Raw genomic sequence first — 18,887 nt, forward strand, 5'->3', positions numbered from 1 at the left:
TGTGTTCATGAGCTAGTCAATGGCCAGCAGGAAGAGAAAGGGTGAGAGCAAACAACTCTGTCAGACTCCAGTCGTCACTTCAAAGGCTTCTTTGAATTGTCCTCCATGAACTATCTTGCAGGTCGTTCCTGACAATTCTCATGAGCTTACCTAGTACACCGTAGTGGCAGAGGAGTTTCCCAAGGGTCTCTCAAGCACATCTGCAGTCATTCTTACAGGCAATGCAATGGAAGAGCTTGATGCCTTCACCTACGTGGGCCGTGTCTTAGACAAGCAGGGTGGCACAGACACCAATGTCAAGGCATGAATTGGCATAGCAAGGGCTGCCTTCATTCAGCTAAACAAAATCTGAAGATCCAAGGACCTAATACTGCAAACCAAGATAGGCTTTTTAACACCAACATAAAATCTGTCCATCCATATGGAGCGGAAACTTGCAGGACAACAGTGGACACCACCAACAAAGTCCTGACATTAGTCAACACCTGTCTGAGCAGAATCCTCCAAATCCGCTGGCCAAACACTCTCAGCAACAATGACCTATGGCAGCAGACTTTCCAACTCCCTGCTCATGAAGAAAATATAAAAAGATGCTGGTACTGGATTGGTCGCACCCTCTGCAAGCCCACCAGGCAAGCCTTCATCTAGTAGCCTCCAGGGAAACGGAAAAGCGGAAGACGAGGAAACAACTGGCATTGAAGCCTTGCGGCTGCCTGCAAGAAGATTGGTTACACCTGGATTCAGACTGAAAGAAAAGCCCACGAGAGAGATGGCTTGAGAGTGCTGGTTGATGGCCTATATCCCAGGAAGGGTAATAGGCATAAGTCAGCAAGGAAAATTCTTCCTTGCCTCTTAGATGAAGGAAGAAGGTTGGTGATCCAGGAAGCCGTATCATCCTCTCTGGATTATAGGAATAATGCCTTGCTTGATTTACCTAAATATTTAATCTGTCACCTTCAGATTGTGCAGTCACCACATCTGTTTCAGATTTCTTCCACTGGTTACCTGCCCTGAGTATCTCAACTGCTCTAAAGCACTTGGGGCCAGATGTAGCAAAGGTTTTTACCCATTCTGTGTCTATGGGAAAAAGTGTTCGTACATATGGCCCTAGGTGTGCTCATATTCCATAGCATGAGAGCAAGCAGATGCTCTTTCTTGGTTTTCGCTCCCATTCACCAGAGGTAAAAGACTCTGGCCATGAAAGAGCAGAAGAGTGTTGTGCCTGAGAGAATTTAGGATGCAGCACATTAAAACTAGACCCACTGGTGTTGCCAATACTTGTTGTGTACTGTTATAGAATTTAAAAGAAAGAAAAATAAAAAAGTTAATTGCTAACTTTTTCTCATTTTACCTCAGAAATGAGAGAGGAGAATTACAGTGGGTACTTTTTCCTGGAGGAGCGTGTGGCAGCAGAATGCCTATTTTTAGGCAAACACAATGGGAACCTATGCGAGTCAGAGGCACAGGAGGTAACCAAATGAGGTAGGGAGAGAAAGGGGCTGAGTAAGCTGCTCAACCTTCCCCACACAACCACAGTCATCAAACCTATGGTTCAGTGTTCTGGTGTAAGAAATTGTAGCACTCCATAGGATTTAAACAAATCACCATAATCAATGTCACAGAATAAAATAAAAAAACACCTCTTTTTAATAGGCATCATATCAAAGCAAAAAAACAAGCAACATTCAGCAAATATACAGAATTGCTATGTGAAACTGGTTAAGCGCTTCAAAAAATATAGTTATATTGTATGAACAGACCATGCATCTGAAATTCCTGATGTTTCACACTTTTTTGGCCATAATTGAACAATGGTTCCATGTTAAAAAAATACTGCATGAGGACTCCTTTTGGCCAAATATCACTGCACTGATGAAAGCTTATCTCATAAAATCAGCAGGAATACAGCCTTTATTAAAGAAACCATTTGTAGATTCTAAAGAATTAGCAACAAACTCTCCAAACTCTCATTCCCAATAGGAACATGGAGAAGTGGTGCCACTCCAATTGCATATCTATGTAGAATCTCATGAAATGATACATATTCAACAATATGGTTTCAGATAGCTTGGGGGGCATTAAGCAAACCAAATGGAAATAGTGATCCCACACAAACTATAGGCAGTGGATTGCACAAAGAACCAGCGCATTTCTATGCAATACTTGGAGATGGCAAGGCTGCCAAGATAAAACAGTGAATCAAATTAATATTTTCTCAATGAACTCAACATGTCAGAATAGATGCCACCACCTCCTCCGACAATCACATGTGCAGGTTGCCACAAGGATCAGCATTATCGCCACTGCTGTGTGATATGTTCATGCACACATGGTTAGCGGTACAAATTCCAAAGGTAACTTTTTAGGACACATCACTCTCAGCATGTATAAGGTCTGCCAAACATGGAACAAAATCACTGAATTCTTCAGACATATTTGCTTATGAATGGTACAGAAGTTCCTAAACCTGAATAAAACCGAAGCAGAAATGGTGATGGGTGGCACATTGAAGATTACACCACCATTAAAACTACCTGAGGTATAAGGAGAAGGCCCAAGACCCATACCAGATAGGCCTATATATATCTGAGTGTTTGATGCAGATCCCCGACACTGTTAAGAAAGCCATGGCTTTAGACTACATTTTTGAGCATCCTTTAGGGAGAAAAAGGTGTAACAGTGACAGAATTTAGAATCAAGTACCCAGATTTTGCTCGTATCAAAGGTAAATAGACAGCACCACTCCAGTCTTTCAATATATCATTTAGTTCCCCTTACAAAATACAGTCATTTTCAGAGTCCAGATCATAGCCTACAAAGCATAAAAAGGTGCAGGCTAAGAGTTTATGTTGAACTGGTCCCTCAATATGATGTGAGGGAACCTTCCATAAGGTGGTAGCAGGCTGATCACCTAAGCTGAATTTAAGCGAAGAGGTGAAATAATTACCATGCAGAGACCTCACTCAACTGCTTTAAATCCATGCCTGTTTTCTCGGTCTGTCCTCCCCACATTTAAAAGGAGCCTGAAAAAAAGGACTCCTCAAAAAGACCTTCGAGCTGCAAATGATCACTGCCATGATCACCCTTCCTCCCTGCGAGGCAGAACCACTTTGTGTGGAACTTTGCGAATGTTGCAAACAGCATGTTTGAAAGCTGCATACTAAAGATCCTATTAAAAGTAAATAGAGCAGAAGAGTAAAATCAGAGGACTAATTAAATAGGCAAATCACTAAACACTTATATTTCCAAATTCATTGTATTTCAATTGAACACTTGCTTGTTTTATTCATATAAAATGCCTTTCCATACTAGTAACAATATATTTTTCTACAATGTTGATTCATTTAATTTAATAGATGATAGGTTAAATCTAAAGAGACAGATAGATATCTCAACTTGTACTTTTAAGGTCAAGTCTACCAGATAGCTCAAGTTGTCTGTTGCAAAAGGCCTAGTGGAGCCTTCCCAAAGACCCTACAGGCACTTGTACTTTGCCCATTGCTTACCATTGGTTCACTTTATTTTTGACTAATTTGCTTGTTTCTTATTCAATGGCTTTCCTTGTGCCAGCGTGTCCATCTTGGTTTTGTCCCTTCCCTGGAGCATAGCCCTTTTATCATCTTTCTCATTGGCTAGTGTCTATCCTTCTACTGTTCACTTATTAACCTTTTGTCTTCATTTTAGTTAAGCACTCCATGACTGCTCTCTCCTTCTCTCCTGTGTTCTCACCAAAATGACCATCACCCTGTGCTTCTCTCTCATGTATTACTCCCCTGCCCCCCTCGCACTCTGTGTTGTTTTGACCCTGGCGTGTTTCTACATCAGTCCTCGAGCTCCTGGCGCTTTTATGTGCTTTTTGGTCTTTTATGTGTTTCTCCCACTGCACTTCATATTCTTCTCTCCCTGTACTCTAAGTTCTTTTCTCCATGTGTGCTTCTCCCCAAGATCCCACTGCACTTCCTCATGCAATGTGTTTCCCCTCCTCACCCCCATTTGGGCCTGTTACACACCCCACCACCTTGAACCTTTTTATTCTAATTTATACGTTCACACAAAAGAAAATCGTATTTTTTTTTTTAGTTGATCCAAAATTACAATTTGCAAATCTATACCAATTCAGACAAAAGGAAGGTACGTGACTAGAGGTTCCTGACTGTCTTCATGTGAAAGGCATATATGTGATGAAAAAGTTGGAGAAGTCTGCAGCATACACTTCAAAGAATATCAAAATCCAAAAATGTACTCCCGAAACTTTTCATATTGAAGAGTCTGGTTTTGTAGATAAATTAGTTGGTGACAAGGAAAGAAAACCACAAATCAATTTTCAAACAAAAATAATCTATAATATACAGTTAATAGAACACTTTGATTCAGATTATGCCACTTTCAGAACTATTTGCTAGCTTACCTTTCCAATTCGTATTCTTTCATCCCCAGTTTAGCTGCTTTCATAACCTATCAGAAACAAAGGATCTCATGGTTTTTGTTGCATGCCATTTGATTAATTAATATTGAATAAAAATGATTGCAAGTTGGTATGTTCACAATAGTCATTTTTATGAAACGAGATGACTTTGATTAAGAATCTGTACAACTGCAGGAATAACTCTTGCGCCACGCTCAGCCTAGTGCCTGGGCATGCTGTGGAGCAAGCAGAAGTGTGAGAAAAAGAGGCCTATCCTTTCTCGGAGGCCTTAATGCCAGTCCCACCAAACATGGGACGTGAGAAGCTCACTTTCACAGGTTCAAAGGGGGAGGGGGGTGCTGAAGGGGCTAAAACTCCTGTCCATGCCCTTAGTGGCTAGGTTTAAGCACCAGCAGTCACATGTGCAGAGAGTAGCCACATACCTCCAAAGTGCACACATTGTCCCTTTCTCTTAGGCTTTGCAAGAATTCTATCCAGCATTCAGATGATTTGCCTTTACATGCAAAAGCTAAAACGTGAAAGATTGCATGTGCAGAGAAGGTGAAATAAAATGCAGGCGTGCAAGGAGTAGGAATTTGCTTCTATAGATAAAAAAGACAAAATGGAAAGCAGGGTGGTTGATGAAGACCTCGAGTGACTCATGAGAGGACAATAAGAGCAACAGTATTTAGAAAATACCCTTTCATCAGCAATTGGTTTGTTTGGCCAGGCGATGAGCGGAACCTTGATCAAGATTGATCTGGAGCATGGAGCTTGTTAGAATTACTATCTTGCCACATTTCAGAAGGCCTGAGAGATTTCCTTCTAAGCAGTCTACTACAATGATATTCTTTCCTGTTGCAATATTTTGGTATACACATCATCCCAACTTTATTCCACGCCTGGCATTTTTCATCAGTTCTGGTTAAAATGAACCCCTTAGCCAATGCAGATATGTATTACACAATTTATATGATGGTTCCTTTTGGGATATAAGAGGAGCATTTGAAAATATGAAGCAGTTCTCACTTTTCATTTCCAACTTGTGGCATCTGTTTTTAGACTGCAGTATATTGCAAATCAATCTCTGTATATGTGCTATGTCTTTGGGATGTACCGCCTTTATACGCCTTACTTCTTTTATGTGACAGGAGTCAGATGGTGGCACAGAAATAATCCTACTTTGGGGAGATGTAATTGTTTGTGTGCATCTTAAAGTTATGTGAAAAAACCCTTTTAAGATTCCATGGTTTTATCTGATAAAACCTACCTGACTTTTATCTTAGCCTCACCATGTCCTATCAGTAGTTAAAAAAGTCCTCATGTAAAACATACCACACACAAATCTCACTGCTATCATATATTAAACCCAAAAAACAGCCAACATTCAGCAGCCTTGTGTAAACAAGTAAGTGCATTCTATAATTCAGGAACAAGCGGAGCTCCTTTTAACAGCAATAACTTGAAGAAACATTTCCTGTAAAGGTGTTTAGGTCTCTTATGTCCCCTAGGAGGAAATGTGTTATACTATGCCGTATAACATTGCTTCAGCTTGGTAGTGTCTGAGGACATTCCTTTATGCACAGGTCTCTTAAGGAACCACCACAACACCTGAAAAAGGGTTGATATCGGAACTTTGTCAATCTAAAACAGAGATTTAGTAGTTTGTTTTGAGCAGTTGTCCTATAGTATGATACACTTTCGACTACGTTGCAGGTGTTGAACAGACAGACTTACACTTTCCAATACAATGTACTGTATAGAGAGGAACTCTAACAATCTGAGGCACACAGGTCTTGTGATTGTAAAACAGACTCCTTGACTAAGCTGGATAGCTGGTTAGAGGTTCTTCTGGTGAGAGGCAGTCCGGTTTCTGTCAAACATGTTGTGCATTATAGCCAAACAATTCTATGACAGTCTCATCTTTCCAAAGAATATTGTCCCAGATCTCCTGTGGTTCATTTCAGGTGCTGTTTTGCAAACCTAGGCTGTGCAACAATATGTTTTTTGGAGATAGAGAAGAAGTTTTCTCCTGGCTATCATTCTATGAAAGCTGTCCAGGCTCATTATTTTCCTAATGGTAAAATAAGGAACTTGAGGGTTATTAACCATAATGACAGAGGGCTGCAGATTCTTCGATGCAGCTTCTGTGTGCATTGCGATCTGTAGGTGCATCATACAGTCTGATCTTAAGGTGCATTTGCCGAGATGGCCTCATCTAGGCTAAGGGGCAATCATCTGGAATTTTCTCCATTTATAAATAACGTTTCTTAGAATGGAATGATAGACTTCATATTGTTTAAAAAAAGCCTTTAATCTATCCCCAGAGTTATGAATTCTCCAGACAAACCTGATCAAGTTTCTGACTGCATTTACAGAATCTCAATGAATAGCCAAACATTAAGGAAGCACTTAGGTGGAATGACCATTTTAAACTTTTCTATATCAAATATCCTATGTAGATCACCATGTAAATGCATGGCTCCTTCACACAAATGCCCAAAGTACCAGTCTGGCAACCCACTGAAAAGGATATTAGCCATGCAACTCCTTATTATCCATTATGACCAACCTTCATTTTTAATTGCCCCACACCACATGTACACAGATACTGTCCACGCTCTGCTTATGATAGCTAAGAACCTCAAGATTCAGACAGACAAATCATCAGGGGATTGCTACCAACACTAACATATACATACATTGGGCTTTGGGCCTGCTCTTTGCTCCTGATTTACTCCTACGCTTGTATTTGTTCAGCCAAAGTAGTATTTTAGTCTCCTGTGTCTTTAATCCAGTGCTCGCATCTGGGAACTTTTTCCTTTTGCATGCATCTATAGTATTGTCTTTTCCCACTCCATACTAGTGCATAGCCCTTCCTCTCTCCAACTGTGTCCACACTTCATTGCTCTCACCCTCACTTGTTCACCAGCTTTACTTGTCCCTAGTCTTACTCCAGTCACTCCCTTTTCCCTCTACTGCGCCTCTCCTATTTCTCCCAAAACATTGTACCTACCACTTCCATTATTGCTACATTAGCCTCCAGCCATAAAGACTGCTTGCTTGGCTCCTGTTCATCCCTATGCCCTGCCTTCATAGCCCATATCCTGCTCTGTGAGCCCCCCACCCCTTGCCATTCATAGTATCTAACCTGCATGCATGCATCTTTTACGAGCTGTAGAAGCTGTGATGTTTTACCAGTAGTTATTTTCCATTTTAACATTTCCCCATGGAGCTCTACATGATCTGGAGAGACGAGAAGCTGTCTATAGGTTTATTTTCAAATTAACCATTGGAATAGTGGCTGACCTGTGGGGTTATGGCCCTTTTTCCAATACCTTGTTTATGCCAAGCTAATAAAAGGAGCTCCACAGTTGGATTTATGGGGTTATTCCCAAAGCCCAGGGCAATCCATTTCTGCTCTGCTGCAACTTGAGTATTTTCTGGTGAGGAGATCTGCTCGTTATTATCCACTGCGAACTGCAAAGTCAGTCATGTCAGTTCTAATAATCTCTCCTGCTCGTAACAGAACATACACTTACACTGTACTGCCTCCACATACCACTCTGCCCTGCACCCAACTTCAACTCATACCCACATTCATACAGGTACCTCAATCATTTTCTGCATTAATCCCTGAATATTACTCCTCTATGCCGGATTACTACCCTCTGCATCCCTCTAGGTCACACAACCAACTTTCAATGCTAATGCCAGCACACCTCTCTATCTTAAACCACACGGTTTCTTTATCACTTTTACTCTGCATTGAATATGCTTTGGATTCCTCTTCACCTCATCTGCTCCACCTTTCACTGTGCTCCAAGCACCTGCCTACCGCTCTTCCACTATGATCCAAGTTCCCACCCTGTAACAAATCTGCCACCGCATTGAGTGTGCTGTACACCCTTCTCTTCCTCTGTATTTAACCTGATCCTTAACATTTGCTGTGCATCTAACTACCTATATGCTTCTCAGATCAAGATCAGCAGAATAACACCAAACTTTGAGAGCTAATCACAAAGTTAAACTTACACGAGTATACATATACGTTTACTCTTACATTTTGTAGGAAGTGTAGTACTTTCAGCTATTGACCATTTTAGAGTATATTTTTACCAGAAACTGTAGACATGCATGTCTCCACCCCTCAGTTTAGGGGGTGGAGTCCGGTAAAACATAATTTAGAACTGCAAAGTTACTAAAAGTAACTTTACAACCATATTCTGAGGTCTGTAAACTTTACAGGGCTTCTGCACTTAGAGTAGACACATCCTGATGAAAAAGAATATGAAAAATGAATACACCTGAAAGAAATCATAAACAACTGACACCCATTCCCGTATAACAAAATAAATACTGCCAACACAATAGGATCTGCTTTACAACCTTCAGATACTGCAGCTACCACATTCTGCCTGAAGACCATATTCCTGAAGAACAAGAGAAATTTCACTGAGTTGACAGCCTTTGTAGTCACATTTGTGGTAAAACAGTCCAAACAACTGTGTGGGCTGCCTCTATTTACCCTCATTGGAACATAGAAGAAAGCTTCATGACAGGAGGTGAGAAACTCTGTTACTGCATTGGGCAGAAGCTCGCACCAGAGGGGAGAGTAACATAAAAAAGAAGCTAGATCAGAGGAAACGGGTGATGGAGAAGTTCTCCAGAAATCAGCTAGGGCCAAATGAATCCAATGTCCATCTCACCTCCCTCGAGAAGGCTGTTGTCTCCACAATGCACCCACACCTGCAATGTGGGCTGCCTCTTTCCGACAACAGTTATGTGGTGCCAGGTAATATTCTGAATCCCTTCCACCCCTCTGTAAAATCAAACCTACAATCGATCATCTATATCAGCCCTTCACTCATACCTACAATGTTAGGCAAGCATCACATAGATACCCTCAAAAAACTCTTACAACACATAGGAATTTATAGGACTATTGTATTAATGTTTCATTTTTAGACTCTTATTACAGCCACTCTTTCAAGTGCATTGATTGCTTCTGTTAGGATAGGAGCCATTGGAAGTGCAGTGGGCAACACTCAGGGCATGCCATGCTAACAATCTGACTAACGATATAAAGGATTTCTATCATTTGTCTTGTTAAACCATATCACTATATTTATCAATGTGTTTTGGAATGGCTTTTTATAGCAGTCAAGTGTAATCTTGCAAATTATTCTGCTACACTAGTATATACTCAAACATATATCATATGTTTACATCTTTACATAATTCTATGTTTAGATTTTTAACACATTTTTGCTGTCCCATCTACCACTACCTGCCACAACATCAACCTTTGCTCCCAGCAGTCCACTAAAATCAAGATACGCACTGCACAGAAGAAAGATGGTATATACTGGTGAATTAAATGTTTTAATTTTTGCCTTTGAATTTAACCCCTTTATTACTGATAGGGTAGCTGTAGGTCTTTTCTCACACATCCCTATTGGTACATGTTCAATATGTAATGCTATTGTTCGTAGCGAGCTGGCAAGCCAACACGCAAAGTGTTTACCCGACCCCTTGACCTGCAGATATTGTACCACCAAGTGCGTCGGTGGTTCAACAGAGAGGTCCCCCCAGCGCCGGGACAATGTTGCTATCAAAGAGTTGTACAGTAGGAACTGTCCTGGCGGCAAACCAGTATCGTCTACTAGTGCCGCAAATGGGGTTAACATGCCTTCATTATACAGATCTCCCAGCATGTGCATTCCAACAGCGTGCCCGGTTTCCATCTCTGCTGTGGATGTGAGCGGAGCGTTTCTAGGTGTGCCCAATAGAGCCAGTGCTGGTGTGTAAGGGAGCACCGTATATGTTAGATGGAGACTCCTACGTGAGCAGTGGTGTGCCACACCCAACAGCAGAAAGTCTAGTGCCCCCACATGTGTGATTGGTTGAAACAAATGGGACACTGTAGGTATTGTCCAGGGCAGCAGGGATGTGGCCGTGTCCAACAACTGCAGTCCGGGGAGCCACCTAGCCACCCACTGCAGCTGGGAGGCAAAATAATATTGCTCCAGATTCGGCACTGTTAGGCCACCCTAATTCAATAACTCATTTATCAAATTTTTTAAATATATCAAATGTTAAAAGTATTTTGTTGATGTTGTTTGTTTTCCTTTCTTGAATGCCTCTATAAATGTATCAACATTTGTGACTGTGGTTCAATATTAATTGAACATAATTCTAATCTCTATATCTGCAGGATCTGAAGACACGTACACTTCAACTATTGATATCTTCTGTGCTGGAAGCTATGTCAGACACCCACATGTGTAGGGGATTAGCATGGTCTAGTACTGCTCACTGGGAGAATGAGTTGTACTAATAGCAGTCTAATGTGTGGGATGACATTTATGCAATGCTTGCTACTATTTGTGAAACAGCTGCTTCCCTTAAAGGACTTTCTCAGATATTTGACAAACAGACATGAATGCTACTCAGACAAAGCAAAGATGTACCATGACATCTTTGAACTTATGTGGAAAAAAGGGTGGGAGGGAACCTTCAGCATGCATGAGGGAGACCTCTGCAAGTAGCTAAAATAATAAACAACTGACAGAATCACTAAAATATTACATGCGTTCTTTGTGTACCTAATATGTGAGTGTTAAGTAGGCCTGGGTCAAACTTAAATTATGCCGGTGTAATACACATTAGCTTCAGGAATTTTGCATTATGCTTGTTACATAAAAATTACAAAACTACGCCACTTTGCAGTTTCACACTACTTCATGAATGCATTTACGGCTAAATGTACCATTCACATTGGTACACGAACAACTGAACAAGAGTGGCTGTTGAGCGCAGTTCTTCACTTAGTCATCCTAATGCCAAAAAATGGCGCAAGGACGCATATTGTGCTAAAGTATGGCGCAAAATGACAGGTTTGCATTTCACATAATTATACGTAATTTTGCTGAAATTTAGCGGAATTATACTAATGAAAGATAAGAAAATTTCACACACCCATAGTGTCAGGTGTTAGCAATAGCATGTAAAAGTATGTTGGATATGAAACATGTGCAGTATGTGAATTGTTAATGAGAAGTGTTTGAGTGTGACAGAAAACAAAGAGGCATTTCATGTTAGTTGATGACATTATGTGAAATAACTGAGTGGTCTCATGACAACATATGTGGATAGTGTGGTTACAGTCTCCTTTCATCCCTGTCCAGAAACTATCCAACCACATAGCAGCTGCAACAAAACTAGCAGTTCAAGAAAAAAAAAAAAGGAGTTAACTATCCTATCATGCACTTGAATAATCTTACCGTTTACTTTTATATCAGGCCTTGAAATATAAAGATGCTAATTTGGGTTGTGAGAATAGTGATAACTTACATCAAATACTTATTATAACGTAGGTCGCCTTGTGTAATGAGTGCAATTGTGAAGCTTTGTCAGAGCATGCATTTTAAATTCATATTCGATTGCAGTCACCTATTACATGCTAACCATAATCAGTTACTAGAAGCATTTCTGAACATCATTGTTTTGCAAGAGAAAAAGTCACTTGCAGTACAGTCATTACCTCTTTATGTGCCTCGCTGGAGATCCTGTTACTGTAGCGCAAGACTTCCAACTCCAAGTCAGTCTTAATTACTCGGCTTTTCAGTAGGTAAGGAAAGAAAGAAAAGGATTGTAAATTTTACTAGCTATTGTAAAAGAAAGTTTCAATTCTCTGTCAGGACTGGAGATCAAGATTATGAACATTTTACATAATTCATGCAAGGTAAGGAACACTTGACAGGGCTTAGCCGGCACAACATCAACATTAGTCATTCGCATTACTTTACAATAAGCTGCCTTTTAAAGCCTGCAGGACATACTTGACAAATGTCACACCAATGTAATATCACGGCATTTTTATTCAATCAGACAGTACTGATATTAGGGTGTGTAAAGTACGTAATATGTAACACAGAAAGGATGCTCCTGGCCTGAATCGCCTTCCAGGTATGGTATATAGGTCACACAACTTTTGGGTGAACCGGTTAACCCCATTATTCATCCACCGTCTACAGATGAGCCTTATTCCGGAACAAGCATGGATCCATAATGCTCCCTATTTACAAAAATTGATAGTCCACTACTCCATCTATTAGTCAACTCATTGTTCTACTTGATGTTGAAAGTTATGCTAAACTCCCATAAAAAGAATTCGAATCTTGGGTGTGTGGTAAAAATAACTTTTTTCCCCACTATCAGAGTAGCTTCTAGCAGGGTTTCGAGACTGAACATAACCTTCTTATGCGGTCATCCTTAATCCATTATGCTACCAAACTAAGACTTTACACTATAAGCAGCTGTTATAGACTCTAAAATTGCTTTTGATAGTGTTGATGAAAGTCTACTGTGGCTCTAACACCACAAATGGGGATTCCCAGAATCATTACTGAGAGTGACTGTCACTTTGTACTCAGACTTCAGAAAGAGTTTAGATGGGCCTACATCAGAAAAAGACTTTACGAAAAAGGGCTAAAACAAGGTTACGTATGGGTTGCCCCTACTTCTGAATCTGTGCATAGCTGATTTTCTGCAGTTCGTGAGAAAAACTCTTCATTGAGGTTTGTGGACCGCCCACTACCCATTTTACAATATGCCAGTGAGATGGTTACCCTTGAACAGACTGCAATTGGCCAGCAAGGGGGCTTTGGAGCTTGGAAGCCTTCTGTATAGCAAACAAGCTCACTGTTAATAAAAAAAACACATTAGATAGTAGCATTTGGTAAAAAGACAGTCATAAAAAGTCAGTGGTTTTTGGATAATATCAAGTTAGGATGGATTCCTGCATATAAGTATCATGCATTTGGTTTCAGGAACATGGCATGGACAAACATCACAGTGCTGCATTAAAATGTAAGGCCTAAACTCGTGCTTCCTGTGCCTCGATTAGGAAACAGTCGGATCCCTCATTAAGTCCTATGACAACCAAACTGGTGCAGACTTTAAATTATGTGGCAGTAGCCTTTTATTTGGTTAAATTGTCACATCTGGACGAAACTCCACAGTGCTGGTTTTACAGCTGTTTGGGCTCTCAGACTTTCACCTGTAATAACTAACCAGAACACAGGAGGCCACCTTTGCCAGTTTGGGGGTCATTACGACCATGGCGGTCTTGAGACCGCCAGGGCTGCGGTGGAGGTCGGACCGACGCCAATGTGGAGGTCTGACAGCCATATTATGACCGTGGCGGTTGCGCAATGGTTGGACCGACAGCACCGCCAGTTTTCCTCCGCAGGAGGTCTGGCGGTGCTGGCGGTCCTAATCTGCAGGATAGCGCTACAAGCAGCGCTGCACTTGGGATTATGAGTCCCTTCTCTTCCGGCGATTACATTGTGGTAGCTCCGCCATTTATAGGCTGGTGGAGACATGGTGCAGTGGGGCCCTGCACTGCCCATGCACTTGGCATGGGCAGTGCAGGGTACCCCCCCGGCTAGCCCCGTTGCGATGTTTACTGTCTGCTTTGCAGACAGTAAAAATAGCGACGTGTGCTGGTGCACCCTATGCACAACAGAATTGCCGCCAGTTCTATTATGAGCCGGAGACAATGCTGTTGGTCGTTTCCCACTGGGCCAGCGGGGGGAAACATTGTTTCCACCCGCTGACTCTGCGGGAAACTCTTAATAGGGCCTACGGGAAGGCGGCCGCACTGGCAGCAACCTGACTGTCGGGACTTCAGCTGACAGGCTTTTCCGTCCTCCAAAGTCATAATGACACCCTTTGTGTCTAAAGTTATGATCTGGTCAGCCTGGCTTGTTAGAATTCGTAATTTGTCAGGAAATAAAAAATCTAGGCTGGGGTTGGTAATATTTGGAAACTCTGCTTAGAAGTCTCATTCACGAATATGCATCTGCCAGATCTCTGGAATTCACAGCATTCATATTTGCAATAGAAGTTATTATGAAACAAGCAAAAATATTCAACTTCATGAACATTACCACAAAAAACAGAGATACCTGCTAAAGAATCTCCTCACAAGCTTTCAATCAAGTGGAGAAATATGTAACGTTCCCCTTGGTTTTCCAGCAGAAGTATAAAGTGGGCAGACTACTTGTTAGGTCTGGTGTTAGCCAAAAGCTTTTGACTGTATTAAAATTATTATTTGTATAAATATACCCATAGGGACTTCTAACCGGCTCTCTTCATCCTTTGGTCAGAAACTGTGTCTGCCCTCTACGGCATATAGCATGTGCCAGTGGGGCAGCCCACTTCAGCCACTAGCTAACTTCGCTATAAATGGCACATTTAGCTGTTTTGCAAGGATCACATCCACACACAAAGTAGTTCCATTTATGCTAGAGGTTACAATTGCAGTGTGTTCTTTTGAGACCAAAATATTTTTGTTTTCAGCTATTTTTCTATTTAAGGTTGATGACGGCCAGGAAGGTCCCCCCCAACAATAATGTTTTGCAAAATAAAAATAAAAAAAACTGACAGTGGCAAAACCAAAAGGTTGACTGCCAATCCAGACATATTTGCTTTGCTTACTGACCCTCTTGGACTTTATGCCTCGAAGATAATTCACAGGAGATTACTGAAAGCAATATTTCACCTTTTGGGTATTAACAGGTGTGCAGAGTATTACAACATACTTGAGCAGGGCAGGCCCACAGCAGGTAAGCAGTATTATAAAACCTGGTAGCAGCAGGAAATAATAATGAAATCTCTGCCTTCTGGAATACTATTAATTATTCTTATTGTAGTACATCTTCAGCACCATCCATGGAGGTGAATATAACAGCAGAAAAATGGGACAAACATTTTAGCAAGATCTATGCTGAGCCAGTCACGAATGAAGTTGATGACAAGTTCTTGAATTAAACATTGAGGGGCCATTTAGTATATGAGGTCTCAGAGGTTCTTGAGGCAATCAATTCGAGCAGAGATGGGAAAGGCCCAGGTCCAGATGGAGTCCCTTTGGATTTATTTAAGGCATACATTGATATCAGGTTGCCTTTATTAAGGAATGTATTAAACACAGTTGGTACTGGTGGTCTGCCTAATTCTCGGTCGCAGTCTACTATCGTTTCCGTTTTTAAAAAGAGGGACAATGAAGATTAAAGATGTAATCACCCCATCCCTATATCACTCTGGAACTCACTAGTAAAGTTAGTTGGTTGCATCCTCCTTGCTATATTCACTTACTGGGTCAAGGAGGGATCTATATTAACTGATTTTCTGTATGGGTTTAACCAAGTACTGGACACCATGTAGCAGGAACTGAATTTAAACTTATTTGGTAAATACACACTGGCCAAAGAGGTCCCTTCACCTTGCGTTCCTGGATCTCTTTTGTACATCTAATTGCATAAATCATTCCCAATTATAGCTGCTAATGGTGATTATGGGAGTAGACCATGCAGTTCAATTTCTCTGTCAAATTTACTTTGACGTCTCTGTTACAGTACGATTTGGGCCTAATGGTGTGTTTACCAAATCTTAAGGTATAGGCAGGGGGATAAGGCAGGGATGTAATTCAGTACCCTTTTTATTTAATTAATATATATTAATGGTTTTGAATCATCCCTGCTAGGTGCAGGGCAGGACATGCTGCAAGTGGGGGGTGTTCTATCCCAATTATACTTTATGCAGACAATGCTGTTCTGCTATCTCGTACAGCTAATGGTCTTCAAAAGGCTGCTTCACACCTTTACCTAATTTAGGCTGAATGTTAAAACAAACCTGAGCAAAACCTTTATGAAAGTATGCTGCCCTAAGACTAAGGTCACATACTCGTTGGGTTCAAGGTACCAAAGTACCAAAGGACCTAGTCAGTGAACTGCTTTGCCTCCTCGTAGCTCCTCCGGCAAGTAGAGCCCTTCGTTTCTCTGAACTTCTGCCTGCGCCTCATCCCTGGTGTCTAGTAGGAGAGATCTGCTCTTCTAATAGGCTGCCCTCTGCCTCTTTTCTCCTTTTTTCCTCTTTGGCCTATGTTGCACTCTTTATGTGCCTTTCCTTCCATGTTCTGTCCTTTTTGTGCTCCTTTTGTCTTCGCTTTCTGCGTTTCACTCCCTCCTCCCCGTTTTTTTCTCCTCTCACTCCGCTCTCTCTCTCTCTCTCCCCCCTCGCTTTCTCCCCTGCCGCTGCTGCCCCTGCGACTTCGCGCCCCTCCCCTCTCTTGCGCTCAATCCCCGCCGCTGCGGCCCCTGCGTCCCGCCCCTTTTTTTGTGCTGTATTGCGCCCGCCTTTCATCTGTCCTCTCCTTCCCACTTCCTACTTAATGGCGGTCGCTTTACCTTCAACTCGCCCACTATCACCAGACCCCAACCCCAGCCATCGCAAAGAAACTGTACAAGAATAACCGACAACGAGCTCACCACCGCCCTCTCCATTGCCGCACCCACCATCGCACACAACGAGGACCCAAACTCTGCAGCACATGCCTTCCACAAGTGGATCACCGACTGTGCAAACACCATAGCCCCCCTGAAAAAGAACAACAACACCCACGCAAAGAGAGCCAGCTGGTTCACCCCCGTATTTCGGGAATCAAGACGCACCTGTCGCCGCCTTGAGAAAATCTAGAGAAACACGAAACCCCCAGAAGTAGAGCACTACTGTAGACTATATTACATTCATTGTTGCCTGTGTATCCGAGTACGCTTTGCCATGCAACATGCTACAGTGCTGCTCGATTTGTTATGTATAAAAGAGAAAGATCATACTATTTCCACTGCTCACTGAGATAGAAAGTTGCAATCTGTTATGTTAAGCTAGGTTAACTGTACTTTTAAAGCCCACTACCACCGGTGAGGGTATCCTGCACTGAGCAGGTGTGTGCACCAAGCCCTGCCTATGGTACGTTCGTTAATTGAAAAGACTAGTCTTCAGCTTCTTGTGAAATTTAAGAGGAGCAGGCTCTAATGTGGAGTGGGAGGCCAAGTCACAATTCGGTGTTTTACAAAACTTCTAAAATACAATTCATAGATACCTTTTGCTATCTGGAGTGAAGAAACGTAGGAAGTTATGACACCAGTTGTTGCCTGTAGATGTCAGTGGGTTTCCAAATATAAGTATAAAGACAGAAGCCATTTTCATAATTCCCATGGTATTATAGGTAAGAAGGCCTTTATTAACAGGGCGTGTCACACCTTGTTCGACTCTTCGGGACGTTTATATTACAAAACATGTATATTGTAGCTGGGTTTTCCAGGCACTCCACTATTTAATGTCAAAAACTGGGTACATGCCACTTGACAATGAGTGAAAAAAAAAGTGCCTGATTTGCACTCGACATCGCTGTAGTTTTGGCCTATCTCCACCTATGTGTTATAAAATTTACCCACCCATATGGGTACACTCCATACTAGGTCCGCCTTCATGTGTATTGCCTCTCTACAGGGCATTCATGCACAGGCAACCAGCTCCCTCTTGCCTGTTAGTCCCACCTCTTGCAAAGAGTCATCTACACAGACCCATGTACAGCCCATCGTGAACAAAATGTACAACAAGCTCCACCAGAGGGGAGGATCTTGACTTTTGCACTCAACTGTGGGTGGGTAACATGGTCAGCGCATATCTGCCTTGATGTCACTCTGAAAGTACCCACTCCTCTTCCCGTCTTTGTGGTGCAGTGCATCCAAAACAAATAAAGCTCTTATACATTTGTATAATTCCTCCGATTGACTTCGCTCTATTAAATTTACCCTACAAGGCAATGGCAGTTATGCCTCGTTAACTGGTTGAGTGTGCATCGCTGGTTGGTGGCACCAAAACGAAATTGATGGACCAGTTAACAGTGATGTTCCATCAAGCATTGGCAAATTCTTATGCTAGAATATTGCCAATGTTGTGAAGTGGCTCCATTGTTGTATTGTACTCAAGAAGCCATGGGTGTAACAAAACCTGAGGGGTGGCCCCTCTATGAAGTGTGTCAAGGATCCTCCACACACCTAGCCATACTTTTCAGTTTAAATTTATGGGTGGATGTGGGAGCTTTCCCTAGAAACTGGAGTTATAGGGCCACCCTGCCCTGCAGGGCGTGCATTGTCCTGTATTATGCCTCTGAAGGCTGCTATACTAACCATTCTTTGCAGAGGCTGCTATACTAACCAACCTTGACCTTAAGTCACATAACATTTTGCTCTTCCAATTCCCTATATGGATTGTACTCTGTAGAAGGTTATTACCATATGTACTTGCTCATTTTGCAGCAATGGCCTGTGCTTGTGTCACCACTATGTAACTGAGAAGCAATCAATTTAGTGCCTCAGACCAACTAACTAGTCCTATGAATTCACTGATGGATTAGGCCTCTAACTCAGCAACCAGTGCTCCAGGTCCCCAAGACTATGGGCCAACATTCCAAGGAAACCCACTGCCTCGAGACAATCAGAAAATAGTGATTCGCTGTAGAAAGGTGCATCTGAAGGGACTGATAACGGAGGGCTTTATGACCAGGTACATTAATCTACCTATGTTACAATGCACTGTTAAAAAAATAACTCTTAAAATACGGTCACAT

The 18,887-nt window shown here is 41.9% G+C and overlaps 1 protein-coding gene across 1 annotated transcript in view; it reads right to left on the reverse strand.

The window, feature by feature from the left end:
• Window positions 1–18,887, reverse strand: part of PEPD (peptidase D) — a 215,020-nt gene that overhangs the window by 109,042 nt on the left and 87,091 nt on the right. The window contains exons 8-9 of the mRNA XM_069216573.1: window positions 11,952–12,027; window positions 4,409–4,455 (exon numbers count right to left, since the gene is read on the reverse strand). Of these exons, the coding sequence (XP_069072674.1) occupies window positions 4,409–4,455; window positions 11,952–12,027 (123 nt within the window). The remainder of the gene's footprint in view (window positions 1–4,408; window positions 4,456–11,951; window positions 12,028–18,887) is intronic.

This window comes from Pleurodeles waltl, chromosome 12 (assembly GCF_031143425.1).
Source record: "Pleurodeles waltl isolate 20211129_DDA chromosome 12, aPleWal1.hap1.20221129, whole genome shotgun sequence".
Taxonomy (NCBI): Eukaryota; Metazoa; Chordata; class Amphibia; order Caudata; family Salamandridae; genus Pleurodeles; species Pleurodeles waltl.